This window comes from Pseudorca crassidens, chromosome 12, assembly GCF_039906515.1.
Source record: "Pseudorca crassidens isolate mPseCra1 chromosome 12, mPseCra1.hap1, whole genome shotgun sequence".
Taxonomy (NCBI): Eukaryota; Metazoa; Chordata; class Mammalia; order Artiodactyla; family Delphinidae; genus Pseudorca; species Pseudorca crassidens.
The window spans coordinates 91638649-91660057 of record NC_090307.1 but is presented as its reverse complement, the minus strand read 5'-3'; the positions used below and the strand labels follow the sequence as shown (position 1 = coordinate 91660057).

Below are 21409 nucleotides of genomic sequence, written 5' to 3'. Positions count from 1 at the left end.
ATCCAAAATGAAGTTGTCAGTTCTGTATCATAATCTCCTGTCAGGGTTGCCATAAAGGACAAAATGAGTGATGCATTTTAAAGAGCTTTGAGACTCAGGTGTTCTGTAATTCTAGACTTTTCCTGTGAACAGCTACTCTAGCATTTTTTCATATGTTTAAGTTTTCATATCCTCATGGTATTCTGGACATAGGTCATTCATCCCCAAGATGCCAGTCCCACTTCCTCCTGAACCTTTCCCGGCAGCAGCGTGACTCTTACTTTTAGTAACTGGCAGTAGAGGTGGAGGTGGTGGGTGTCAAGAGGACCACAGGGTCTCCAGAGCTCAGCTTGGTTTGTGGCCAACTTAATGCTACATTTTGTCCCTTCAGGACCCTGTGGTTTTAGCGTTTGACATTGAGACGACCAAACTGCCCCTCAAGTTTCCCGATGCTGAGACTGATCAGATTATGATGATTTCCTATATGATTGATGGCCAGGTGAGTGGTGCCTTCTGGGATGTAAGCTCTCTGTGAACAAGGACCGTAGCTGGTCCCCCAACCAGAACAGTGTCCACCCTTGCTTAGTACTTTTTTTGTGAATAATGGGTGAGTGGAGTCCACAGAAGCCGCTCTAACTTGCAGCCGCGCCCCGCCCCCAGGCAAACCTGAGGGTCGGGCGGAGTGTCTCCTTGGGAGAGCCGGGGCGCTCCAAGCTGCTGCAGAGATTTTGTAGGAGAGCCTCTGGGCTGCGGGCGAGAGGCGTGTCTTTGGCTCTGCGCCTCTAACTCATACTGACTGCTCATGAACTTCCCAGGGCTACCTCATCACCAACAGGGAGATCGTCTCAGAAGATATAGAAGACTTCGAGTTCACCCCCAAGCCAGAATATGAAGGGCCCTTCTGTGTCTTCAATGCGCCTGATGAGGTAGAGGTGTCACTTGGGAAACTGCCTGATGTTTGGGGTAGAGTGGGAAGCGGAGGCAGGCCTGGTGACCCTCTTAGGCCTCAGCATTCCTCTAATCATAGCAGCAGCTGGACTCAGTCCCCAGTGGTTGGTCCTCGTTCACCTGGAGGCCCTGTTGGGCTGGAAATAACAGGCTCACGTGAGGTTGCTGCTCCTCAGCTTTGGAGAGCTGCCTGGAAATCGCTTGAAGGAGAGTAAAAGCAACCCTCTGACTGCTAAGATTTGTTGAATTCAGGTTCATCTAATCCAAAGATGGTTCGAACACATCCAGGAGACCAAACCCAACATCATGGTCACCTATAATGGGGACTTTTTTGACTGGTGAGTCAGAACGGGGGTTGGGGTGGGGGGGAGGAGCACCGCTGGGTGGCGCGGGCGGGCTCCGCACTGTAATTGAGAGGAGCTCGCGTGAGGCGTCCCCTAGGGGCAGTCTTCCCGGTCTCTTAGGAATTAGAGACTCACTGCCCCACGTGCTTGTCCATCCTCTCGTCATTAGGCCGTTTGTGGAGGCCAGAGCAGCGGTCCATGGACTGAGCATGTACCAGGAGGTTGGGTTCCAGAAGGACAGCCAGGGGGAGTACAAAGCACCCCAGTGCATCCACATGGACTGTCTCAGGTAGGCCCCACAGCTCACCTGGCAGCTGGTCACAGTGTCTCATGAGGGCTTCCTGTGAGTGAGGTCCAAGGTTCCCTCCTCGCACACGCTGGTCCTGTCCACAAGACGTAGCTCCCATCATCTGAGAGAACAGTGGCTGCCGGCTCTGCCCAGGTCCCGGGATGTGTCTTTCATCATTTGTTCATCCTTCATTCAGTCAGCAAACACATGCTGAGCACTGGTCCTCAGGGTGTGGAAACCAGACCAGAAAGAAAGACCTGGTAGAGTGAGGCCTGGTGCGATGGGAGCTCGTGGAGGGGCCTTGGCTTCCCACACGAGGTTGGGATGTGGTAGTCAGGCTCGTGCATGGTGTCCAGGCAGGCTGGGGTGTCCAGGCTGAGGACAAGTGTGCAAAGTGGCCCAGAGTGCTGAGGGGCAAGGCTGGAGTGGAAGGAGGTCTCGTGGGCTTTCTGTGCCTGGTGGGGAGGGGTTTTTATCTTGGTGGTCATGGGGAGCCATTGATGCGTTTTCTCTTTAGCCCTGGTGTTACGGCACGTGGATTGAAGGGGCAGGCTGGGTCATAACGTGTACAGGAGTGAAGAGGGCTGGACTAGAGATATTTGAGAGCCGAGGACTTGGGGATCTCTAGATTTGGGGACAGGTGCAGGAGGCATGGTGAACTCTGGTTCTCAGGGCTTGGGGTGGGCTTATGGGGGAATAGAACACAGCTCAGGTTCCGAGTAGCAGCAGGCCTGGGAGCCCTACCCACGTGGAGGGCCTGGAGACTGTGGGGCACTGTGATGTGGTAAAAAAAAAAAAAAAAAAAGTGATAGTTGATAGATTCTCAAGAAGAGAAGTAAAAGAGAAGCGGGCACCCTCAGTGGAGGCAGCAGCGCCATGGAGGCCCCAGTGGGGCATTTCTGAGGGAGAGGACGGCCCACAGGGCAGAGAGGCCAAGGAAGGTGAGATTGGATGCTGCCAGTAAGAAGATGTGGGTCCTAGAGAGACAACGGTGTGTGTCATGGGGGAAGAGGTGGAGATGGGCGCGAGGTGGCCTGGAGTGTTTCTGTGCTAAAGGGATGGTGCAAGAGGGTGAGGAGAGTTTGACGACAGGGTGTGAGGGGCGGGGAGAGCAGGGCAGAGCCTGGCTGTAGAGGGGACAAGCTGTGGAGGGATCCAGAACGCCAGAGGGCGCAGGTTCCTGCCTGCCCCCCTTTGCGTTTCTCTGTGAGGCTGAGAGGAAGGCCGCGGGGCTGGAAGGACTGGCTCTGGCATCTCCTTGTTGGTGGGTTTGTCTGTGAAATTGACTGGATCCGGGTGAAAGCTTTTTACAAGGGGCCTGCACCACGTGACGCCTTGGAGATCTTTGGGTGCCCATCAGGACCCTGCATCTTCCTGTGGTGTGTCCGGCTTTGCAGCCTCTCACAGGTTCCTGGGCTTCGTCTCAGAATCATTTCTGGCTTTTGCTCTTTCTCATTCCCAGGTGGGTGAAGAGGGACAGTTACCTTCCCGTGGGCAGCCACAACCTCAAAGCAGCTGCCAAAGCCAAGCTGGGCTATGACCCCGTGGAGCTGGACCCCGAGGACATGTGCCGGATGGCCACTGAGCAGCCCCAGGCACGTGCCCTGCCTTGCTGAGTCGCCCTTTGGCTGGCGGTGGTGGCCTGCTGGGCGCCTCATTGACCTTACTCTCTGATATTCTCTCCTTAGACGCTGGCCACCTACTCGGTGTCAGACGCAGTGGCCACATACTACCTGTACATGAAGTACGTCCACCCCTTTATATTCGCCCTGTGCACCATTATCCCCATGGAGCCCGATGAGGTCAGTGCCTCTCCTGGCCCGCTGCCTGCCAGGGGTGGTCCCAGGCAGCTGATGCGGACGCAGCCGTTGGAGTTTGGTGTTTGGCTTAAAGCCTGGCGTTTCCCCCGTAGGTGCTGCGGAAGGGCTCCGGGACGCTGTGTGAGGCCTTGCTGATGGTACAGGCCTTCCACGCCAACATCGTCTTCCCCAACAAGCAGGAGCCAGAGTTCAGCAAGCTGACAGATGATGGCCACGTGCTGGATGCCGAGACCTACGTGGGTGGCCACGTGGAAGCCCTGGAGTCGGGCGTGTTCCGCAGCGATATCCCCTGCCGGTTCCGGATGGTGCGCCCCTCCTGAGGCTCCTGAAGCTGGGCCTCTTCCCGCCAGTGCTGTGGGCGGACCCAGGAAGGACCCAGCCCACAAGGGCTGAAATAAAGCCCTTGCCCCTTGGGCCCCTTGCCAGCCGTCCTTTGTCTGGCCTGCCCTTTAGGGTGCTGTAGGGCGAGCACTTGGCTCCTTCTGGAGCATTCTCTTTGTAGCGTCCCACCTGAGGCAGGTTACTTGGTGCGAGGGCATTTTCCTCTCTTACTCATGTCCTCTCTTGGTTGTTTGTGTTAGAATCCTGCTGCCTTTGACTTCCTGCTGCAGCGGGTGGAGAAGACCATGCGTCACGCCATCGAGGAAGAGGAGAAGGTGCCCATGGAGCAGGTCACCAACTTCCAAGAGGTGACGCACGGGGGGCTGGAGGGGGGACAGTCCGCTTACACGTCTCGCCTTGCACATTGGCTTCTTTCATCGGCATGTTTATTGTGCACCTATTGTGTGGTGGCGCTTGGGCGCCGAGACAGAGAACACGGGGCCTGGTCTGGTCTAGTTAGGACAGGAGAGCGTGGTGCTCGCAGTGAGTGACTCGATTTGGTGAGGTGGGAGAATTTCACAGAGATGGCGAAGGCTTTCGGGACAAAGTGGTGTGATGTGGGAGAGAGGAAGGCAAGTGAAGGGTTTCGTGCCAGTTTACCTGAACTGTATTTTGTAGGCAATGAGGAGCCACTGGAGAATTTTAACTTTTTATTGTCAAGAGACTTTAAAAAATGATGGTAGGAGTTCCTACAAATTACAGGGCAGAATATAGTGACTGTAAAGTCCATCACATAATGGTTAGAAAATGCCACATGCAAAGCGTGTCACATGACTGGAGGCCCCAGGCGCCTCCCGCTTCGCTGTCCTGTTCCTTTGGATGCGGCACATCTTGGGTCTCTGTCAGGTCCTGCTCAACACTTTAACATATTCAGCTACTTTAGTACTTTGCAGTTCTTACCATTTCTAGGATTGATTTCAAGAAACGCCTTATGACAGATTCACCAGGCAAAATTCAAACAAGAACGTGTGCACATGCTCTGCAAACTATGAAGTACTGTGCAGCTCTTGTCAGCTGCAGCTGTCATGTACTTTGGGAACTCTCTGTGAACCAACCTGAGAAGGGAGTCTAGGCTGAATAACAAATAGGAGTTAAAGAACAACTTGAAAGGAACAAAGTTACTACTTTCTTTTTTGAGGGGTTGGTGTGGGTGTGGGCGCAGCAGGCGGGATCTTAGTTCCCAGACGACCAGGGGTCAAACCCAGGCCCCTGGCAGTGAGAGCGCTGGGTCCTAACCACTGGACCACCAGGGAGTTCCCAAAAGATACTACTTTCACGTCCAAGAACCAATGAAATGAGTGAGGAGTGAGGCTTAAGGTATGCTAACTGGAGGGACTCCAGACACCTTAGTGAATCTGGATGTGAACTCTTTCTAGGTGACAGGTAGTATGTCTTAGTAGCTGTCTCCAAAGTCCCTGAAACTTCTCTATAGGGTGGCCCAGGGTCTTTAGGGGAAGGGCAGCAGGTTCACCTTTTTGTTCCTGAGTGATCATCCGGGCAGTGGTATGATCACAGCTGGTGGGAGGTGTCAGCTGGGGGCTCACAGCGACGTCTGGCCTGTCCAGGTGTCATCCTGTCATCCCAGCCTTCCGCCCCTTGTTTGGGTCGTCTTCATCTTCCCTCCAGAGCAGCATTTCAGACCTTGCCTTAGCACAGAGATGGATGGGGGATTGTTCTCCAAATGGCTCATTTGCCTGAGATTCAGTTAGAAACAATAAGTATTACGTTTCTGGTATTTCCTGTTCTACTTGATAGATGTTCCTTTTAGTCATTTTTTCCTTACTAGCTTGAGTTTGACTTCTTTGGAGGGTTTTAAGGAATTTTTTAATACTAAGGGCAATTTTGCATTCAAGTGATTTTCTAACGTGACTTTACCAAAGTTAATGTATTTCATAAAATATGGCTACCCTTCTGATTGATGTTTTTCTTCTGGTTAATTTTTGCATAATTTAGATGTTTTCCAGTTTATACTTGAATGTCTAGAGATTGGCAAACTATAGCTCATAAGGCCTGTTTTTGTACAGTCAGCAAGCTAAGAATGGTTTTCATATTTTTTAAATGTTGTAAAAAAATATGTGATAGATTGTGGCCACAAAACCTGAAGTATTTATTATCTGGCCCTTCACAGAAGTTTGCCGACCCCAGATCTAAAGGTTTTTTTTTTAGCCAGCTTGTCTAAGAATGCCAGTGTATTCAATTAAGTTATCTAATGAGTGTTAGATAACTCCTAAATACAGTAGTTCTCAAATTTTAGTGCTGCATATACATTTTGGATCAAATAAGTACATACCTAATGTTCTGGTTTAACTAGGTGTTACATTTGGGGAGTGAATAAAAATAAAACAAAAATACGCGGCTATCAGAGCCTGTTTAGCCTTTTATAGTTTCAGTGACTGTTTTTGTTTTTTAGGACAATATTTTTATTTCTAGAAGCTCTATTGGTTCTTTTTCAAATGTGCTTTATTTCTTTAAAGTGGACTTTTTCTCTTGCTGTTTTATTTTTTTTCTAATTTTAATTTTTTTTTGAAGTATAGTGATTTATGTTTCAGGTGTACAGCAGTGTGATTCAGTTATATAGATACATATATATATATACACACATACGCATACGTATGTACATACATACGCATATATTCCTTTTTTTTTTTTTTTTTGCTTGTGCCGCGTGGCCTGCAGGATCTTAGTTCCCCAACCAGGGATTGAACCCATGCCCCTGCAGTAGAGGTGCAGAGTCCTAACCACTGGACTGCCAGGGAATTCCCTATATATATATATATTTTTTTCATATTCTTTCCAATTATAGGTTATTACAGGATATTGAATATAATTCCCTGTGCTATACAGTAGGTCTTTGTTGTTTCTCTTCCTGTGTTTTAGATTTTTGGTCTTTATTGTCTTTAATTAGCCTCATTTTAGCATGTTTACTCCAGGAGGTTACTTCTCTGACCTTCTCAGGGGTCTCCTCCCACTGTGTCTTCTCTCAGTCACGGTGGGTGTTTTTTCCCCATGCTCAGCAGTTTTGGAATGTGAATTCCTCTTCAGTAGGAGGACTGTCAGGTAATTTTACAGTTTCTTCCTGGTTCCACAAAAGTGACACAGGCCCGATGTCCCTTCTTATCTGGTTCCTTGGCTGGAGGGTCTCAGTCTTAGTGGAGAGTTTAATGCAAATCACAGACCTCTTAGCACCCGTGATGACAGATGCTCAGGGAAGATGCTTTCTTTGCCCAGAGCCCAGAATGCACATGGTTTTGGTGAGCAGACTTGTTCTAGTTTATTCTTTTATGGAGGTGGCCTTTGAGAGTCCTGCCTTTATTTGGGGCTCTGTGTTTTGTCTCCCTGTTGTGTGTAGCCTGCCCCTCCCTGAGGAGGCATGAGAAGTGTGAAGGAAAGAGCTCACAGCACAGGCCTGCGGCCGCTGACCTCGGAAAGGCCTGCTGCTCGGCTGCCCTTGGCGCCTGGGAACTCGGGTTCCAGCAGGTTTCTCGCTTCCCTCTGATAGGAAGGCCGCACGGAAGCTCAGTTGCTTGTGCAAACAAGGTGGTCTGTGTGAGCACCTGCTTTCCTTCTGGGATTCCGGGTTTTGGTCCATGCAGGCAGAGCTGCCTACGTGAACGGCCCCCAGTAAGAACCCTGGGCAGTGGGTCTCCACGAGCTTCTCTGGGAGACAGCGCTTCTCATGTGTTGTCATGGCTTGATGCTGGAAGAATTCAGCTCATCCAAGCTTGAGCCTGGGCTCTCCCCAAGCGCCTTTTTCCTTTGCTGATTGAGCTCTGTGTCTTTTCCCTGTGAGTCACCAAACCTGGGGATGGTCTTGGGGACCCCAACACAGGGCCCGGCCCTGCCAGGCACCCATTGAGTCAACTCACTGCTCTGGTTTTGAGTCTGCTCATCACTTTTGTTCTCTGGGGATGACTTAGAAGCTCAGAACTGCATTTACAGGGATATTTTTCACATTTCATTTAGGATTTCTAGGTGTTTGACATTAGGAAGGTTTTTAAGCTAATAGCCTTGGCTGGAAACAGAATCTGATTCATTGGTTTATAAAGTAATGCTGGAAACAGTCTAGCATCACAGTTCAGAGCAGGTGTTTGGTCTAAGAGGGCCCGTTCTTGAGCCCATACTCACCTCTTGAAACTTCTCATCCATCAGATGAGGGATTGCTGGGATGTTGATGTTGTGTCACACACCTGCACCATGGGGGCACTCGGGGCACCCAGGAAGTGTGGCTCTTGATAATCTAGCTGGGTCCCCTACTTGCTAGCAGATGGGCCGTGCCATGTGAGGCCACAGACTCTGCACTTTTCTCCCGAACCCCAGAGTTCTTTGGGGTGGAGGCTGCTGCTTCCCGTGATGCTGTCCTGTCTTTTCTTGCAAGTCCCCTGCACATCCAGGGCCTGGTGTTGGTGCCTGTCATCTGTCGTCCGTCTGCAACCCATGGTGCTTTCTCTGTCACTCTGTACAGTCTCCAAGTTTTCGTCTTGGTCGCCAGCCTCCACTTCTTTCCCCTTTCTCTGTAGGTGTGTGATCAGATTAAGGCCAAGCTCACCTCCCTGAAAGATGTTCCTAACCGAATTGAGTGTCCCCTTATCTACCACCTGGACGTGGGGGCCATGTACCCCAACATCATCTTGACGAACCGCCTGCAGGTGAGAGAGATTCTCACATCAGAATCAAGCTCTTTTGCCCAAACCCTAATTGCTCCCTTCCTGTCCCCTCACAGCCCTCTGCCATGGTGGATGAGGCCACCTGTGCTGCCTGTGACTTCAACAAGCCTGGAGCAAACTGCCAGAGGAAGATGGCCTGGCAGTGGAGGGGCGAGTTCAGTGAGTGTCTGCCCTGGGTGGTGCTGCTCAGCAGGGAGCCCAGCAGGGGCTGGGTCTCTATCACACACTCTCTTCCCATCACCCTTCCCAGTGCCAGCCAGTCGCAGCGAGTATCATCGGATCCAGCACCAGCTGGAGTCAGAGAAGTTCCCTCCCTTGACCCCAGAGGGCCCAGCCCGGGCCTTTCACGAGCTGTCCCGCGAGGAGCAGGCTAAATACGAGAAGCGGAGGCTGGCAGGTGAGCAGTTGGGACAGTGCGCATCTCCACAGACTGCGTTTTCTCTGACTTGAGTCTTCGTTGGGCTGTGTTGGTGTGTCACCCCTTGAGGTCAGTCGAACCAGTTGTTGAACTAGATGAGACCACTGGGAACTAGTTCTTCCTATAGGCTTCTTTTTGTCATTTATCCTTCGGTGCGTGTTCAGCTACCAAACCCTCCCTGTGGTCTTCATGTGTTTGGTCCGTTCATACAGGGCTGCCGTTTCTTTGATATGCTTCGCTAGCACGTCTTTCTGAGTTTTCTGCTCCTTTGCATTAACCTAAAAAGCCACGTTTGTTGGCATCCATTGCCTAGCTTTCTTGGCTGTGTCCAGGAGGCCTGTCTGCTGTGTGGAGTCTCACGTGCCCCCTACTCTCAATTGTGCCTCAGATTACTGCCGGAAGGCATACAAGAAAATCCACGTGACCAAGGTGGAAGAACGTCTTACCACCATCTGCCAGCGGGAGAACTCCTTCTATGTGGACACAGTGCGTGCCTTTCGGGACAGGCGCTACGAGTTCAAAGGTCTCCACAAGGTGAGGCTGACCTTTGTGAGGTCGGAACAGAGTCTAGTTTCTGAGGTGAAAATCCTTGCTTGGCGCTGTCTGGATGTGTTACTCCCCACCTCTGGGCTGGTACCTGCATTCAGACAATAAATGTGCAGTTGTTCTTAACTTTGAAGAATTAAGGGCCTGGGGCCTCGCAACTATTCTGAATGATTGCTTTTAAAGTAATTATCTAGAGCAGTGGGTCAGCAAACTATGGCTGGGCCAGTCATTTTTATAAATAAAGTTTTATTGGAACTGAGCTGCATTTGCCCGCAGCAGAAACTGAGGCCTGCATGTGTACAGTACACACCATGTGGCCCTTTACTTTGCCAACCTCTGACCAGGAGGGGTGAGGGGGGTGTTTTTACTGACATGTTTGATCCAGGATTAGGATTAGGATTAAGGGAAATACATAGAAATACATAGCAATACCTCAGTTGTAATATCAACAAATAATTGTGTTTTATTTAAGCAAATCATTTTTTTCTGAGAGACCTTCCTTCACTGCTAGACTCAGTGAGTCTTCACATCCCACCCTGCCTTGATAGACTGTCATCATTGTGCTTTATTATCATTTTTAACTTTTTTGGCTTTTTATTATGATAAAATATACACAACATGAAATCTAACATTTTTAAGTGTACAGTTCAGTGGCATTAAGCAAATGCACATTGTTGTGCAGGTATCACCACCATCCCTCTCCAGAACTCTTCATCTTGCAAAAATGAAACTCTGTTCTACCTTAACAATAACCCTCCATTCTGTACCTTCTGTGGACTTTGGTCACTCTAGGGACCTCATATAAGTGGAGTCCCACAGGATTTGTCCTTCTGTGACTAGGTTATTTCTCTTAGCCTAATGTTGTCAAGGTTCATTCATGTTGTAGCTTATGTCAGAATTTCCTTTTTAAGGCTGAATAATATTCCATTGTATGGACATAACACATTTTGTTTATTCAGTCATCCATCGGTGGACAGTTGGGTTGCTTCCATGTTTTGGGTATTGTGAATATTTCTGCTGTGAATTATTCACCCATGGTGTACAGGCATCTCTTTGAGATCCTGCTTGCAGTTCTTTTGGGTATATATCCGGAAGTGGAATTGCTGAATCGTATGGTAATTGTATTTTTTTTCTTAAAGGAGAAAAATTTTATTTTACTTTAAAATTTTTTAAAAAATATTTAATAAGAGTTTCAGAACTCTTTTTTTCTTTTTTAAATTAATTAATTTATTATTTTTGGCTGTGTTGGGTCTTTGTTTCTGTGTGAGGGCTTTCTCTAGTTGTGGCGAGCGGGGGCCACTCTTCATCGCGGTGCATGGCCCTCTCACTATCGCGGCCTCTATCGTTGCGGAGCACAGGCTCCAGACGCGCAGGCTCAGTAGTTGTGGCTCACGGGCCCAGTTGCTCCGTGGCATGTGGGATCTTCCCAGACCAGGGCTCAAACCCGTGTCCCTTGCATTGGCAGGCAGATTCTCAACTACTGCACCACCAGGGAAGCCCTACTTCTAAATTTTTAATTAATTTATTTGGTTGTGCTGGGTCTTAATTGAGGCCCGCTGGCTCCTTAGTTGCGGCATGCGTGTGGGATCTAGTTCCCTGACCAGGGATCGAACCTGGGCCCCCTGCGTTTGGAGTGCGGAGTCTTAACCACTGGACCACCAGGGAAGTCCCGGTAATTGTATTTTTAATCTTTTGAGGAACCACCATACCTTCTCACTTTATTTTAATTAAACTATTGAGTTACTTGTTCATCTGTCTGCCTCCTCAGAGTGCCGAAAGTGTAGTGACTGTCTTGTTCTTTAGAGTCTAACATATTACCTGGCACATAGTAGGCACTCAATAAATTTCTTAATTTTTTTTGTTCTTTAAATACCAGACCTTTAAAAGAATTTCTTCTCACATTGGACGGGGAATTTGCTGAAATATTTCTGACCTTCTTTGCATTTCTTTATCAGTTGCTCTTACTAGGGACCTCCTGAGTAGCTCTTGTTTCCCTAGTTAATAAGACACAGATGGGCCTGGCTTCTTGTCCTAGGGTACCTCAGGACGGCCATTCGCATCGCGGAAGCTTGGCAGTGCGGTGTCGCCGGCCCCCCACACTTCCTGTTAGCTGAGACTCGCTTCATTTCGATGGAGCAGGGGGAACTAAGCTGCCAAACGCCAGCCTCACAGCTGCTGGGGCTGAGCTGGGGGAGCTGAGCTGCCTGTCGGCCTCCTTGAGGCTCAGCGTCCCGGGAGGTACAGCCTGTGTTGACACGAGGGCCAGGTGTCACCGTGTTGAGCCTCCCACCCCGACCCCGGCTGGCACTGGGCGCTCCTGGAGTCCTGCGTGCCCCCTCCCCACCCCCTCAGCACTAACAGCCTGATGTCTTCCCGTGTGATACAAATCCTGGGAAGCCTTTCATTCGCTCAGCACGTTTACGGAGTGCCTGTTATGTGCCCGACATTCTTCTAGGTACTGAAAAGGTATCAGCTGGGGGAGTAAAGGTGAAATGTTCTGAGATGCAAGGAGAATGTCCGGTGTTTGACCACTGTGACAGCATGTAGCCTAGCAAACGGAAAGAAATGCTGCTCGGGCAGGAAGTGAGTTCATACGCCCCCGAGCGTCCATGTCTGTCACCGTCCCTAGTGGCTGTGTCTACTTCATTGAGGTAACATTGACGTGGGATAAATCTGACCCTTTCAGGTGGGCAGTTCTATGGATTTTGACAAACGCATACAGCTGTGTAACCACCACCACAGTGATGAGAACATTTCCTTTGCAACCAATTACAGTAGCACACGGTCCTGGTTAGCGTTGCGGTGTCCGTCTTCCACCGCTTGGTCTAGTGTCTGGTAAACAGTTGTGTGTTCATAAGTATTGGCTAAGGGGTAAATTGTTATTCTAAGGTGTTGCCTCTAATGACGTGCACTTTGCTTTCAGTCAGTGGTTTGTGAGTTACGTAGTTTGAGAGACCCTGTCAACTCAGCTTGTCCAGTCTATTAATAAGAGAGTAAATGGAATGACAGGACTTGGACTGGGAGCCCCTGGGCCTCTAGTGGAGCGAAACCCCTGCCTCTGTCACTGGTCTTCAGGCGTGGATTTCATCCCCTTCTCCAGGTAGCTGCCGGGTTCTGGGTTCTGTCCCAGGAGGCTGAAGTTGCCCCACGTCTGAGGTGTCCAAGTGAGTTGTTGCTGTCATAGAGTATTTTCTCTTAGGCCATAGTCTCACAAGAAATAAAAATGTAATATCAATATATTCCTTTGTGTTCAGCACTCCTTTCAGGATATCTGTCTTACATGGGGCAGTTCTAGATTGAAGGTGATTCCGGATTGGTGAGAACCAAGCGTGCCGACCCTGTGAGGAACAAGTTGATGTTGTTTCCGTGTTAAGTTTCTCGGGTGTGATGGCAGTATTGAGGTTCTGTGGGAGAGTGTGCTTGTTCCTGGAAGTTGTATGCTTAGGTATTTAGGGGGCTCTGGTCATGAGAGCTACATCTTCCCATTGTTTGTGCCGAGAGAGAGAGAGAGAGAGAGAGAATGGAATAAAGGAAATATGGCACAGAATATCAACAGTGGCCCCTCTTGCATATGGTCTTCACTCTACTTTTTTTCAAGTTTCCTATAGACTGGAAATTTGCAACATAGTAAACCTTGGGCCACTGGCCATAGAGAATGTGAGCTGGAAGAGTGGGGGATGATCACCTTGTGTGGGTCTCAGGTGTGGAGAAAGAAGCTATCTGCGGCGGTGGAGGTGGGAGAGGCAGCGGAAGCAAAGCGCTGCAGGAACATGGAGGTCCTGTACGACTCCCTGCAGCTGGCTCACAAGTGCATCCTCAACTCCTTCTACGGCTACGTCATGCGCAAGGGGTAGGCTCCTGCCCGGGTGCCTGGTGGGGCCGGTGGGGCTAGTGGACGAAGGGAGGAGCTGAGATGCGTGGGGCCCATGGGCACGAGTGAGAGGGGAGAGGCAGGGCCCCAGTTCAAGGAATGTGGCAGAGCAGGTTGGGTAGGGGTGGAGGTCACGCTGGCTCAGAGGGTCCTGGGCATCAGCGGGGTCAGTACTGCTGGGCGTGTTCTTCTGAGCATCCTGGGCTGCAGACAGCGGTGTGGTAGTTTCTGGCATACGACCAGTGAGGGGTGTAAATAAAGCCTTCTGAGAAGTCGAGAAAGCCAGGGCCGGGTGTCCTAAAGCCCCATAGAGACTGTGCCCATGATCAGAGGCCAAAGGGAGATGAGGCAAGGTGGGGCCTGTGTCCATTGGACCGACAGCCAGGTGGGTGGGGGCCTCGGGAGAGCAGGTGATCGAAGGTGAGGCCTAGCCCCTGTGGTTGGAGACTGGGAGGGTCGGCATGGCGGCCTGGAGAAGGGGAAAGGTGGTGATGGGGCCAGGGACTGGTCTGAGGGGGAGAGGCCTTGATTCTCTGTTGCTGCTTTTTAATGGCAGAGAGGGAGGGGCTAAGAGCAGGGCTAGAACCGGAGCAGAGTTCCCTGGGGCAGGAGGGCCTGGCCTCAGGTCGCTTGACACCTCTGAGACCCGGTGTGAACACTGAGCCAGGTGGGCTGGTGTTTTCCCTGAGAAGTCAGGGGATGAGAGTGGGCTTTGGGAAAACGGAGGAGGCGTGAGACGGTGCTGGGAGAGTGGGAGGGGACTCAGGGACACACGGCCATCTGGCTGGTATTGAGAGTCCTGCTGAGCTGAGGTTGTGAGCTGTTGCAGTGGCAGCATGTGGCATCCTTCCAGAACTTTCCTGAGCGGAGCCCTGCACCTTGAAGTAGGAACAGAGGAGTGTCCTCAGCACAGAGCTAAATTCAGCCTTAGTTCTTCCCTGCTTCAGATGTCCCCTCCTCCCAGCCCCAACTCTAATGACCCTCTAGAGGGAGCCCCTCCCACCCCCTCTGCTGTGACTGTCCCTCCCAGGGCCCGCTGGTACTCAATGGAGATGGCTGGCATCGTCTGCTTCACGGGGGCCAACATTATCACCCAGGCACGGGAGCTGATTGAGCAGATTGGGTGAGTGCTGCACTTGGTCAGCTGCTGAGGCTGGGTGGGCCGCGGCCTGGTGGGGAGGCCGGATGGCTAGGGGAGAGAAGGGACAGGTTGATGAAGATAGAGCTGGAGAGGGGCAGGTGTTTCGTTCTGTGGGTTCACGACCGGGGGAGCCTTGTCCACCGTAAGGACTTGACAAGGGGGTTCTTGCTCTGTAGGCGTCGATGTCCACCATCCATGTGGTCTCATTTCTCTGTTTCCCTGAAGGAGGCCCTTAGAGCTGGACACAGATGGAATATGGTGTGTCCTGCCCAACAGCTTCCCGGAAAACTTTGTCATCAAGACGACCAGTGTGAAAAAGCCCAAGGTGACCATCTCCTACCCTGGGGCTATGTTAAACATCATGGTCAAGGTGAGCCTGCGTCTCCAGTAGGGGGCTACCGTCTGGGCTTGGCTTCCTCGTGCCACTGCTCTGACGGGGATTTGGGAAAGGGGGCTGGGCTGGCTGTCACTGACATGCTCCCATCCTGACTTCAGGCCTCCCTGTCTCCAACGTTCAGATTGTTTTTCTCTAGCCTGAGCATCTGTCCAGAAAACGCTATGCTCAAAAGTTACCTGAGTCTACATTCGCCTTCAGCGTAATACCCAGACTTACAGAAAAAATGCAAAAATAGAATAGAGAATTTCTGTATATCCTTCAGCCTGCTTCCCTTAATGTTAAGTAAGATCTTTTATAAACCGCAGTGTAATTGTCAGAATTAAGAAGTCACCTTGGCACCACACCGTAACTCAACTACAGCTGTATTTGGATTCCCCACTTTTTGTGCACTGCGTTTGGGCGTCCTGTCTCCTTAGTCCCCTCCAGCCTGGCAGCCCCTTGGTCTCTCTGGTCTGTTATGACCAGGACACTTCGATACTGGTCAGGTGCTTTGCTAACTGACCCTTAATTTGAATTTGTCTGTTGTTGTTTGTTATTAGACTGAGGTTATTTGGGGTTTTTGGAGGAACACTCCAGAGTACATGCCCCATGTTGGCATTCTGTCAGGGCATGGTGTTGGGACCTGCACTCCCGCTGCCTGCTGGCTTCCCAGTGTCGCGTTATTGGAGTGAGCCAGTGAGTCCACACTCCCAGGAGGAGTGGCAGAGTCTGGCCACATAGCAAAGCCACCACTGTAATTAGTAAAGACAGTGGAGGAGATACTTTCAAGATTCTGCAGATGTGCCGTTTCGCTTGGAACCTTCGCCCCCTGGTTTTAGCGCTAGCAGTGGTCTCAGCAGTGGTTACAGCAGGCATCACTCTGCCCAAGGCGACTCTAGTTCCCTCATTCCTTGAAAATTATTCATCGGAACCTTCTGTAAGGAAGAGCTGCCACCCTTCCCTCCCACTTACTCCCTTGCTTGTCTCTTTATTGAGTCATTTGTTAGGTCAGTGTGGGTTTGCGCATGTTTGTTCTGTTGGGCCACAACCCAGTTCTGTCCTGGCATGTTTTGTTACTCAGCTTGTTCCCCTTTGGCCGCTGGGGGCTCCTCCATATTCACCCGCGTGTCCTTGAGACATGCCCCATTCTGGGGTTTGGGTTTGGCTTTTTTTGGAGTACTTTCTTACTTCCTGGGACTACAAGACACTCCAGCCTCATCTTGTATTTCCCCTGTCCCACCCTGGAATCAGCCATTTCCCCAAGGAGCCTGGCTTCCTTTTATTGGAGAGTGGTGTTAGAAACCGAGATGGGGTCTGAGGTGTCACTGCTGCTCACAGCAGATTGGCTAGGAAATGTGTGTGTGTATAATAACCCTGCACGCATGAATGTACGTTTATTTCTCTCTTTATCTGCATATATATTTAAAAATATATGACCTGAGTCTATTGATATATCCAGCTCCAATCTATTCTCTTTTCCTTATTAGTAACTTCTTTCTCCTGTTTCTAGTTTTCCTAATGTATTTATTTATTTGTTCAACCCTAGTAGTTGTGTAAAATAGGTTCAGAACCATGTGTCTGTGAGCAGTAAGCTCACCAGCTGCAGTCGAGTGTTTTATCTTTAGTCTTACACCACCCAGGCAACACAAGGTTTGCCAGAGTTTCTTAAGCCAGCCCTCTGGCAGGGTTCTGTCATGCAGAGATAATGAAGTTAAACTCGTTTGTCCCAGTCTGCAGGCTCTCTTGGGGTCACCCTAGATCCTGGTTGAACGTTTTTTAATTTGCCTACAGTAAAATTCACTTTTTACAGGGTGAGGTTCTGTGGGTTTTGATTCACACATAGAGGTGTGTGTCCACCACCACAGCGCAACACAGAATAGCCCACTACCCCAGAGGTTCCTGGGTGCTGCCCCTTTGTTGTCAGCCCTTCTCCTTACACCCAAGCCTGGCTCCCCAGCATGTCCTTTGTGTGATAGTTTTGCCTTTTCCAGCGTGTCCTATGAAAGGAAACATGCGTGTGACTTTCTGGACCAAGCAGGATGCACTTCATTTTATCCACGTTGGACACGTGTCAGAACTTGATCCCTTTCTCTTGCCAAGTGGTGTCCATTGTATGGAAGAGCCCCAGCTCTTGGCTGATCTGTCCACCCCTTGGAGGGCAGCTGGTGGTTTCCAGGTTTGGACGATCACAAGTGAGGCTGAGCCCCTCTTCATTCTTGCTGTGCAGGAAGGCTTCACCAATGAGCAGTACCAGGAGCTGGCTGAGCCTTCCTCGCTCACCTATGTCTCCCGCTCAGAGAACAGCATCTTTTTTGAGGTTGATGGACCCTACCTTGCCATGATCCTTCCAGCCTCCAAGGAAGAAGGCAAGAAGCTGAAGAAGAGGTAGGAATCCCACAGACTTTATGCTTAGGAAAGGAAATGGATAGACTAGGTTTAACAACTCCTCCAGGAAGTGGACCAGGAGCCAGGATGGGAACAGACCTCAGTTCTAGTTTTTTGGCCTTTTTGATTCAATTTGGAAAGCTGTTCTCGACACTGATGCTACCAACTCTGTTCTCCACCTGTTATATTCTGGTTCTACAGATGGCAGGCCCTTAAGTCATTTTTAGTTTGGAGAAGCATAAACCTCAGGATGGAGAGATGTTTGCTGCTTGATGGATGCTAGAGGGGTGGGTAAGAGCAGGAGGAAGGCCGAGGGCGAGGAGAAGCAGCCAGCATCCCAGGCTTTCCCTCTCTGCTGTGCTTGCCTGTGTTTCTAGGTATGCCGTATTCAATGAGGATGGTTCCCTGGCTGAGCTCAAGGGCTTCGAGGTCAAACGCCGTGGGGAGCTGCAGCTGATTAAAATCTTCCAGTCCTCAGTATTCGAGGCCTTCCTTAAGGGCAGCACCCTAGAGGAGGCGTATGGCTCTGTTGCCAAGGTGGCCGATTACTGGCTGGACGTGCTGTACAGCAAGGTAAGGCCACCCTCCTCACCTGGCTCTGAGGGTCCTGCAGTCAGAGAGGGTCCTGGTGAGCAAGGTGACAGGTGAACTCAAGGCTAATAATTCTGATGGGCTCCCACTACTTCCTTAGTTCCAGGGCCTCTCAGAATCCCCCCTTAACTTCTATAACCAGTGACAGAATTCTGTGAAGGAAACAAATAGCATGATAATGAACGAATTGTAAGCTGTTTGTCCTCAGATAGGCCCCCTGGACTCCTCATCGCTGAAGGAAGCTGCTGGCTCCTCAGTTGGTCCAGCTGCTGTCCGGCTGGCCTATGCCTCTTCTCCCTGCTGGTTCCTCCTTTCCCCATCTTTCTTTTCCTTTTAGGAGAAAAATCAATTCTCTGTCTTTTCTCTTTTTCTGCAGTCTTTGTGCTAATAGCTCAATAAACGTTTCTTGATATTTTTCTGCACACTTTAATAAAAGGTACGGTTTTGTGTGTGGTGTAAGTGTTGCTGTATGCTGGTATGAGACAGCCCTATTACACTGCTGCCTTCAGCTCATCAGGCTAGAGAAACGCAGACTTTCACTTGGAGGAAAGTCTCGGGTAGCCTCACGGTGGTGCTCCCTTCCTTCTGCGTGACGTTTTGCCCACTGCCTCTTTCTCCAGGCAGCTAACATGCCTGATTCCGAGCTGTTCGAGCTGATCTCTGAGAACCGTTCCATGTCTCGGAAGCTGGAAGATTATGGGGAGCAGAAGTCTACGTCCATCAGCACGGCCAGGCGCCTGGCTGAGTTCCTGGGGGATCAGATGGTGAAGGATGCAGGGCTGAGCTGCCGCTACATCATCTCCCGGAAGCCTGAGGGGTCTCCGGTCACAGAGAGGTAAGGGTTTCCAGTGTTGAGGAAGGAATTCCTTAAGGGTCTCGTATGCTCACATTGAAAACCTGCATCTGTTGTGGAACCTCTGTCCTTCCATAGAGAGATGAGCTTCCTTAAACAGTACAGGGAGGGATTTCCCTGGTGGTGCAGTGGTTAAGAATCCACCTTCCAGTGCAGGGGACGTGGGTTCGATCCCTGGTCGAAGAACTAAGATCCCACATGCCGTGGGGCAACTAAGCCCGCATGCCGCAGCTACTGAGCCCGTGCGCTGTAGAGCCTCCTCGCCGCAAAAAAGATCACCTGTGCTGCAACTAAGACCTGATGCAGCCAAAAATAAATAAATATTTAAAAAAACAGTGTAGGGATAGTCTGGATTTAGAAAAGGGAGGAACTAGGCCTCAGACCCCCTGCAGATCAGATGACAGGAAGGCTTTCTGGGGCCCTGGTAGGACCCCTGAGAGAGCGTGGTGAGCCCATCCACCTGGAGCTCGGAGAATCTGGGTTCTTGGGAGACCAGACTGAGAGCACCCTCTCAGTCAGGCATAGGGGAGTGGGGATGTCTTGGAGGGTCTGCTACGATGGGCCCCATCACAAGGTCCATTTCAGGTTTAGGACAGGACTCCAGATCACTCACACCCCGGAGGAGACTGATGCTGTGCTTTTCGAGTTGGGATGATTGAATCACAGCTACGTGTTACATCACTGATAGAGCAAGAAAAGCAGACTGCAGGGCGACACATGCAGTGTACTTCCACCTGTTTAAGTTTACACACATAGAAAATACTCTTATTTTTTTATGGGTACACAAAATAGTTCTATAAAGCATGCATGGGATTGATAAACACCAAGAAAAATATGGTGTTTACTTCTATATGAGGAGGGTCAGGAGAGCTGCACTGGGGACTTCATCGTCATCTTTATTTTTTCATCCATGAAATAAAAACGGCAGGGCCAGTTTGATAGGACTGGGTGGTGGGTGCACAGGTGTCTGTTGTGTTCTTTCTAAGTTTCTTCATGATATTTCACAATAACAAATACTTCCTCCAATGAAAGAAAGGGGTAGTGACAGTTGCCCTATTGCTTTGATAATGATGTGAAAACTGGCTTCATTTTCAGGTGAGCAGGTGGGCTCTCTAATATTTTACCCAATGAATAATAATTTTTTAAGTGTTTAATTACATACATGCACATGAATATATAACTTATGTAAGGACACTTGTATAAATAGCTCTGTTAACAGTGGCCAAACACAGACCAGATGGCCAATGGTAGGGGATTGTACATTAAACCGTGGTATTTTAATATGATGAAGTATTCTTTAGTTATTAAGTATGATAAACATCAGATATAGGTATAGTTTATACAAATAACTACAATAAATAGAAACATAGGTTACAAAGTAGGTCATAATAACTTATTTCCATGTAGAATATGTGTGTACTTGATAAGTGCTATGACCTGGTTTAGGGAGGTTTTCACATTGTTGAGTTTTGTGTCTCTTCTTGCCCAGGGCCATTCCACTCGCCATTTTCCAGGCAGAGCCCACGGTGAGGAAGCACTTTCTCCGGAAATGGCTTAAGAGTTCTTCCCTTCAAGACTTTGATATTCGGACAGTGAGTGCTGGTTTTTTCCTACTCTCAGAAGTTTAGGAGGAAAACTAGACAGGGCAGAGTATCCCTGACTCAGGTCTCCTTTTTGGCTGGAGACTTCACTCTTGATTTCCTCCTTTCTGTTATGTAATGAATGAGGAAATAGTTACATTTTAGGGCAAAACTGGAGAAGCTAAATGTTGGGGAGGCCCGTTTAACTGTTCTCTTGGATGGACCAAGGCTTGGGGTTTGGCACAGCCTTCCAGTGCTGGCTTGGCCCCCTACCAGCTCTGATCCCGGGAGAGTCGTTTACACTCTCCACTTCAGTTTCCTCCTCTGCGAAATGGGACCTTTTACCTTAGAATTTCTGAGAGGGTTAAGTAAGACACGTGAAGCATGCCGCCGCTGCTGCTTTTCTCTCGCACACCCCGCTTGTTGCTGGCTTCCTGCGCGCTCAGATTCTGGACTGGGACTACTACATCGAGCGACTGGGGAGTGCCATACAGAAGATCATCACAATCCCTGCGGCTCTGCAGCAGGTGAGGTTGAGAACTGGTGGAAACAGGGCGCAGTGTGACCTAAAAGCTACAGAAACCTGGGCCTGGCCCAGACTAACAGCATCAGACAAGTGATCGATCTCACCTTTATGTAGGTGAAGAACCCAGTACCACGTGTCAAGCACCCTGACTGGCTGCACAAAAAACTGCTGGAGAAGAACGATGTCTACAAGCAGAAGAAGATCAGTGAGCTCTTCGTCCTTGAGGGCAAGAGACAGGTAATGGGGCCTGGCCCAGGCCAACAGAGGCTGTGACGGTTGGTGCTGGGCAGTGTCCCACGGGCATACAGGGCACCAAAGTCTCCACACTGCTGTCCATAATTTTGGATGCTTCCTTCCATTCAGGCATTTACAATGTTTTTTTTCTTTCTAAAAATGTACACATTGATACTTTATCCTTTAATTCCTCCCAATGTTCTTCTTTTGTGATAAGAAACTTTGTGAATCATCAGTTTAGGGTGAAGAACTATGTGTAAATGGAGGATATACTAATTAGACTCAGTAACTTGGAATGCATCACTATACCTTGAGACCTCAGTTGTCTAAACTGTAAAAAAAAAAAAAAAAATTCTGTTAGAAACTCCAAAAAATACTGAAGACAGTGTAATGAAAAGCACAGCTAAAATCAGAAGAGCAAGAAGAAAATTCTGAGGTGCTGAAAATGGAAAGTGAGCTTCAA

The 21409-nt window shown here is 49.7% G+C and overlaps 1 protein-coding gene and 1 non-coding gene across 4 annotated transcripts in view; one reads left to right on the top strand and one right to left on the bottom strand.

Annotated features, from left to right (window-relative positions):
- Nucleotides 1-21409, top strand: part of POLE (DNA polymerase epsilon, catalytic subunit) — a 56398-nt gene that overhangs the window by 10207 nt on the left and 24782 nt on the right. For 2 of the 3 annotated variants that reach the window (XM_067701281.1, XM_067701284.1), the window contains exons 9-29: nucleotides 371-478; nucleotides 795-905; nucleotides 1180-1265; nucleotides 1441-1560; nucleotides 3023-3155; nucleotides 3249-3362; nucleotides 3473-3685; nucleotides 3962-4069; nucleotides 8279-8407; nucleotides 8482-8584; nucleotides 8676-8822; nucleotides 9232-9377; nucleotides 13091-13239; nucleotides 14291-14383; nucleotides 14627-14771; nucleotides 17005-17162; nucleotides 17540-17735; nucleotides 18374-18588; nucleotides 20096-20198; nucleotides 20633-20713; nucleotides 20827-20949. In XM_067701281.1, coding sequence (XP_067557382.1) covers nucleotides 371-478; nucleotides 795-905; nucleotides 1180-1265; nucleotides 1441-1560; nucleotides 3023-3155; nucleotides 3249-3362; nucleotides 3473-3685; nucleotides 3962-4069; nucleotides 8279-8407; nucleotides 8482-8584; nucleotides 8676-8822; nucleotides 9232-9377; nucleotides 13091-13239; nucleotides 14291-14383; nucleotides 14627-14771; nucleotides 17005-17162; nucleotides 17540-17735; nucleotides 18374-18588; nucleotides 20096-20198; nucleotides 20633-20713; nucleotides 20827-20949 — 2781 coding nt within the window. The remainder of the gene's footprint in view (nucleotides 1-370; nucleotides 479-794; nucleotides 906-1179; nucleotides 1266-1440; nucleotides 1561-3022; nucleotides 3156-3248; nucleotides 3363-3472; nucleotides 3686-3961; nucleotides 4070-8278; nucleotides 8408-8481; nucleotides 8585-8675; nucleotides 8823-9231; nucleotides 9378-13090; nucleotides 13240-14290; nucleotides 14384-14626; nucleotides 14772-17004; nucleotides 17163-17539; nucleotides 17736-18373; nucleotides 18589-20095; nucleotides 20199-20632; nucleotides 20714-20826; nucleotides 20950-21409) is intronic. The other variant, XM_067701283.1, reaches the window with a different exon arrangement.
- On the bottom strand, nucleotides 10982-11054 carry TRNAW-CCA (transfer RNA tryptophan (anticodon CCA)). Its single transcript has one exon. It is a non-coding gene; the product is annotated as a tRNA-Trp (tRNA).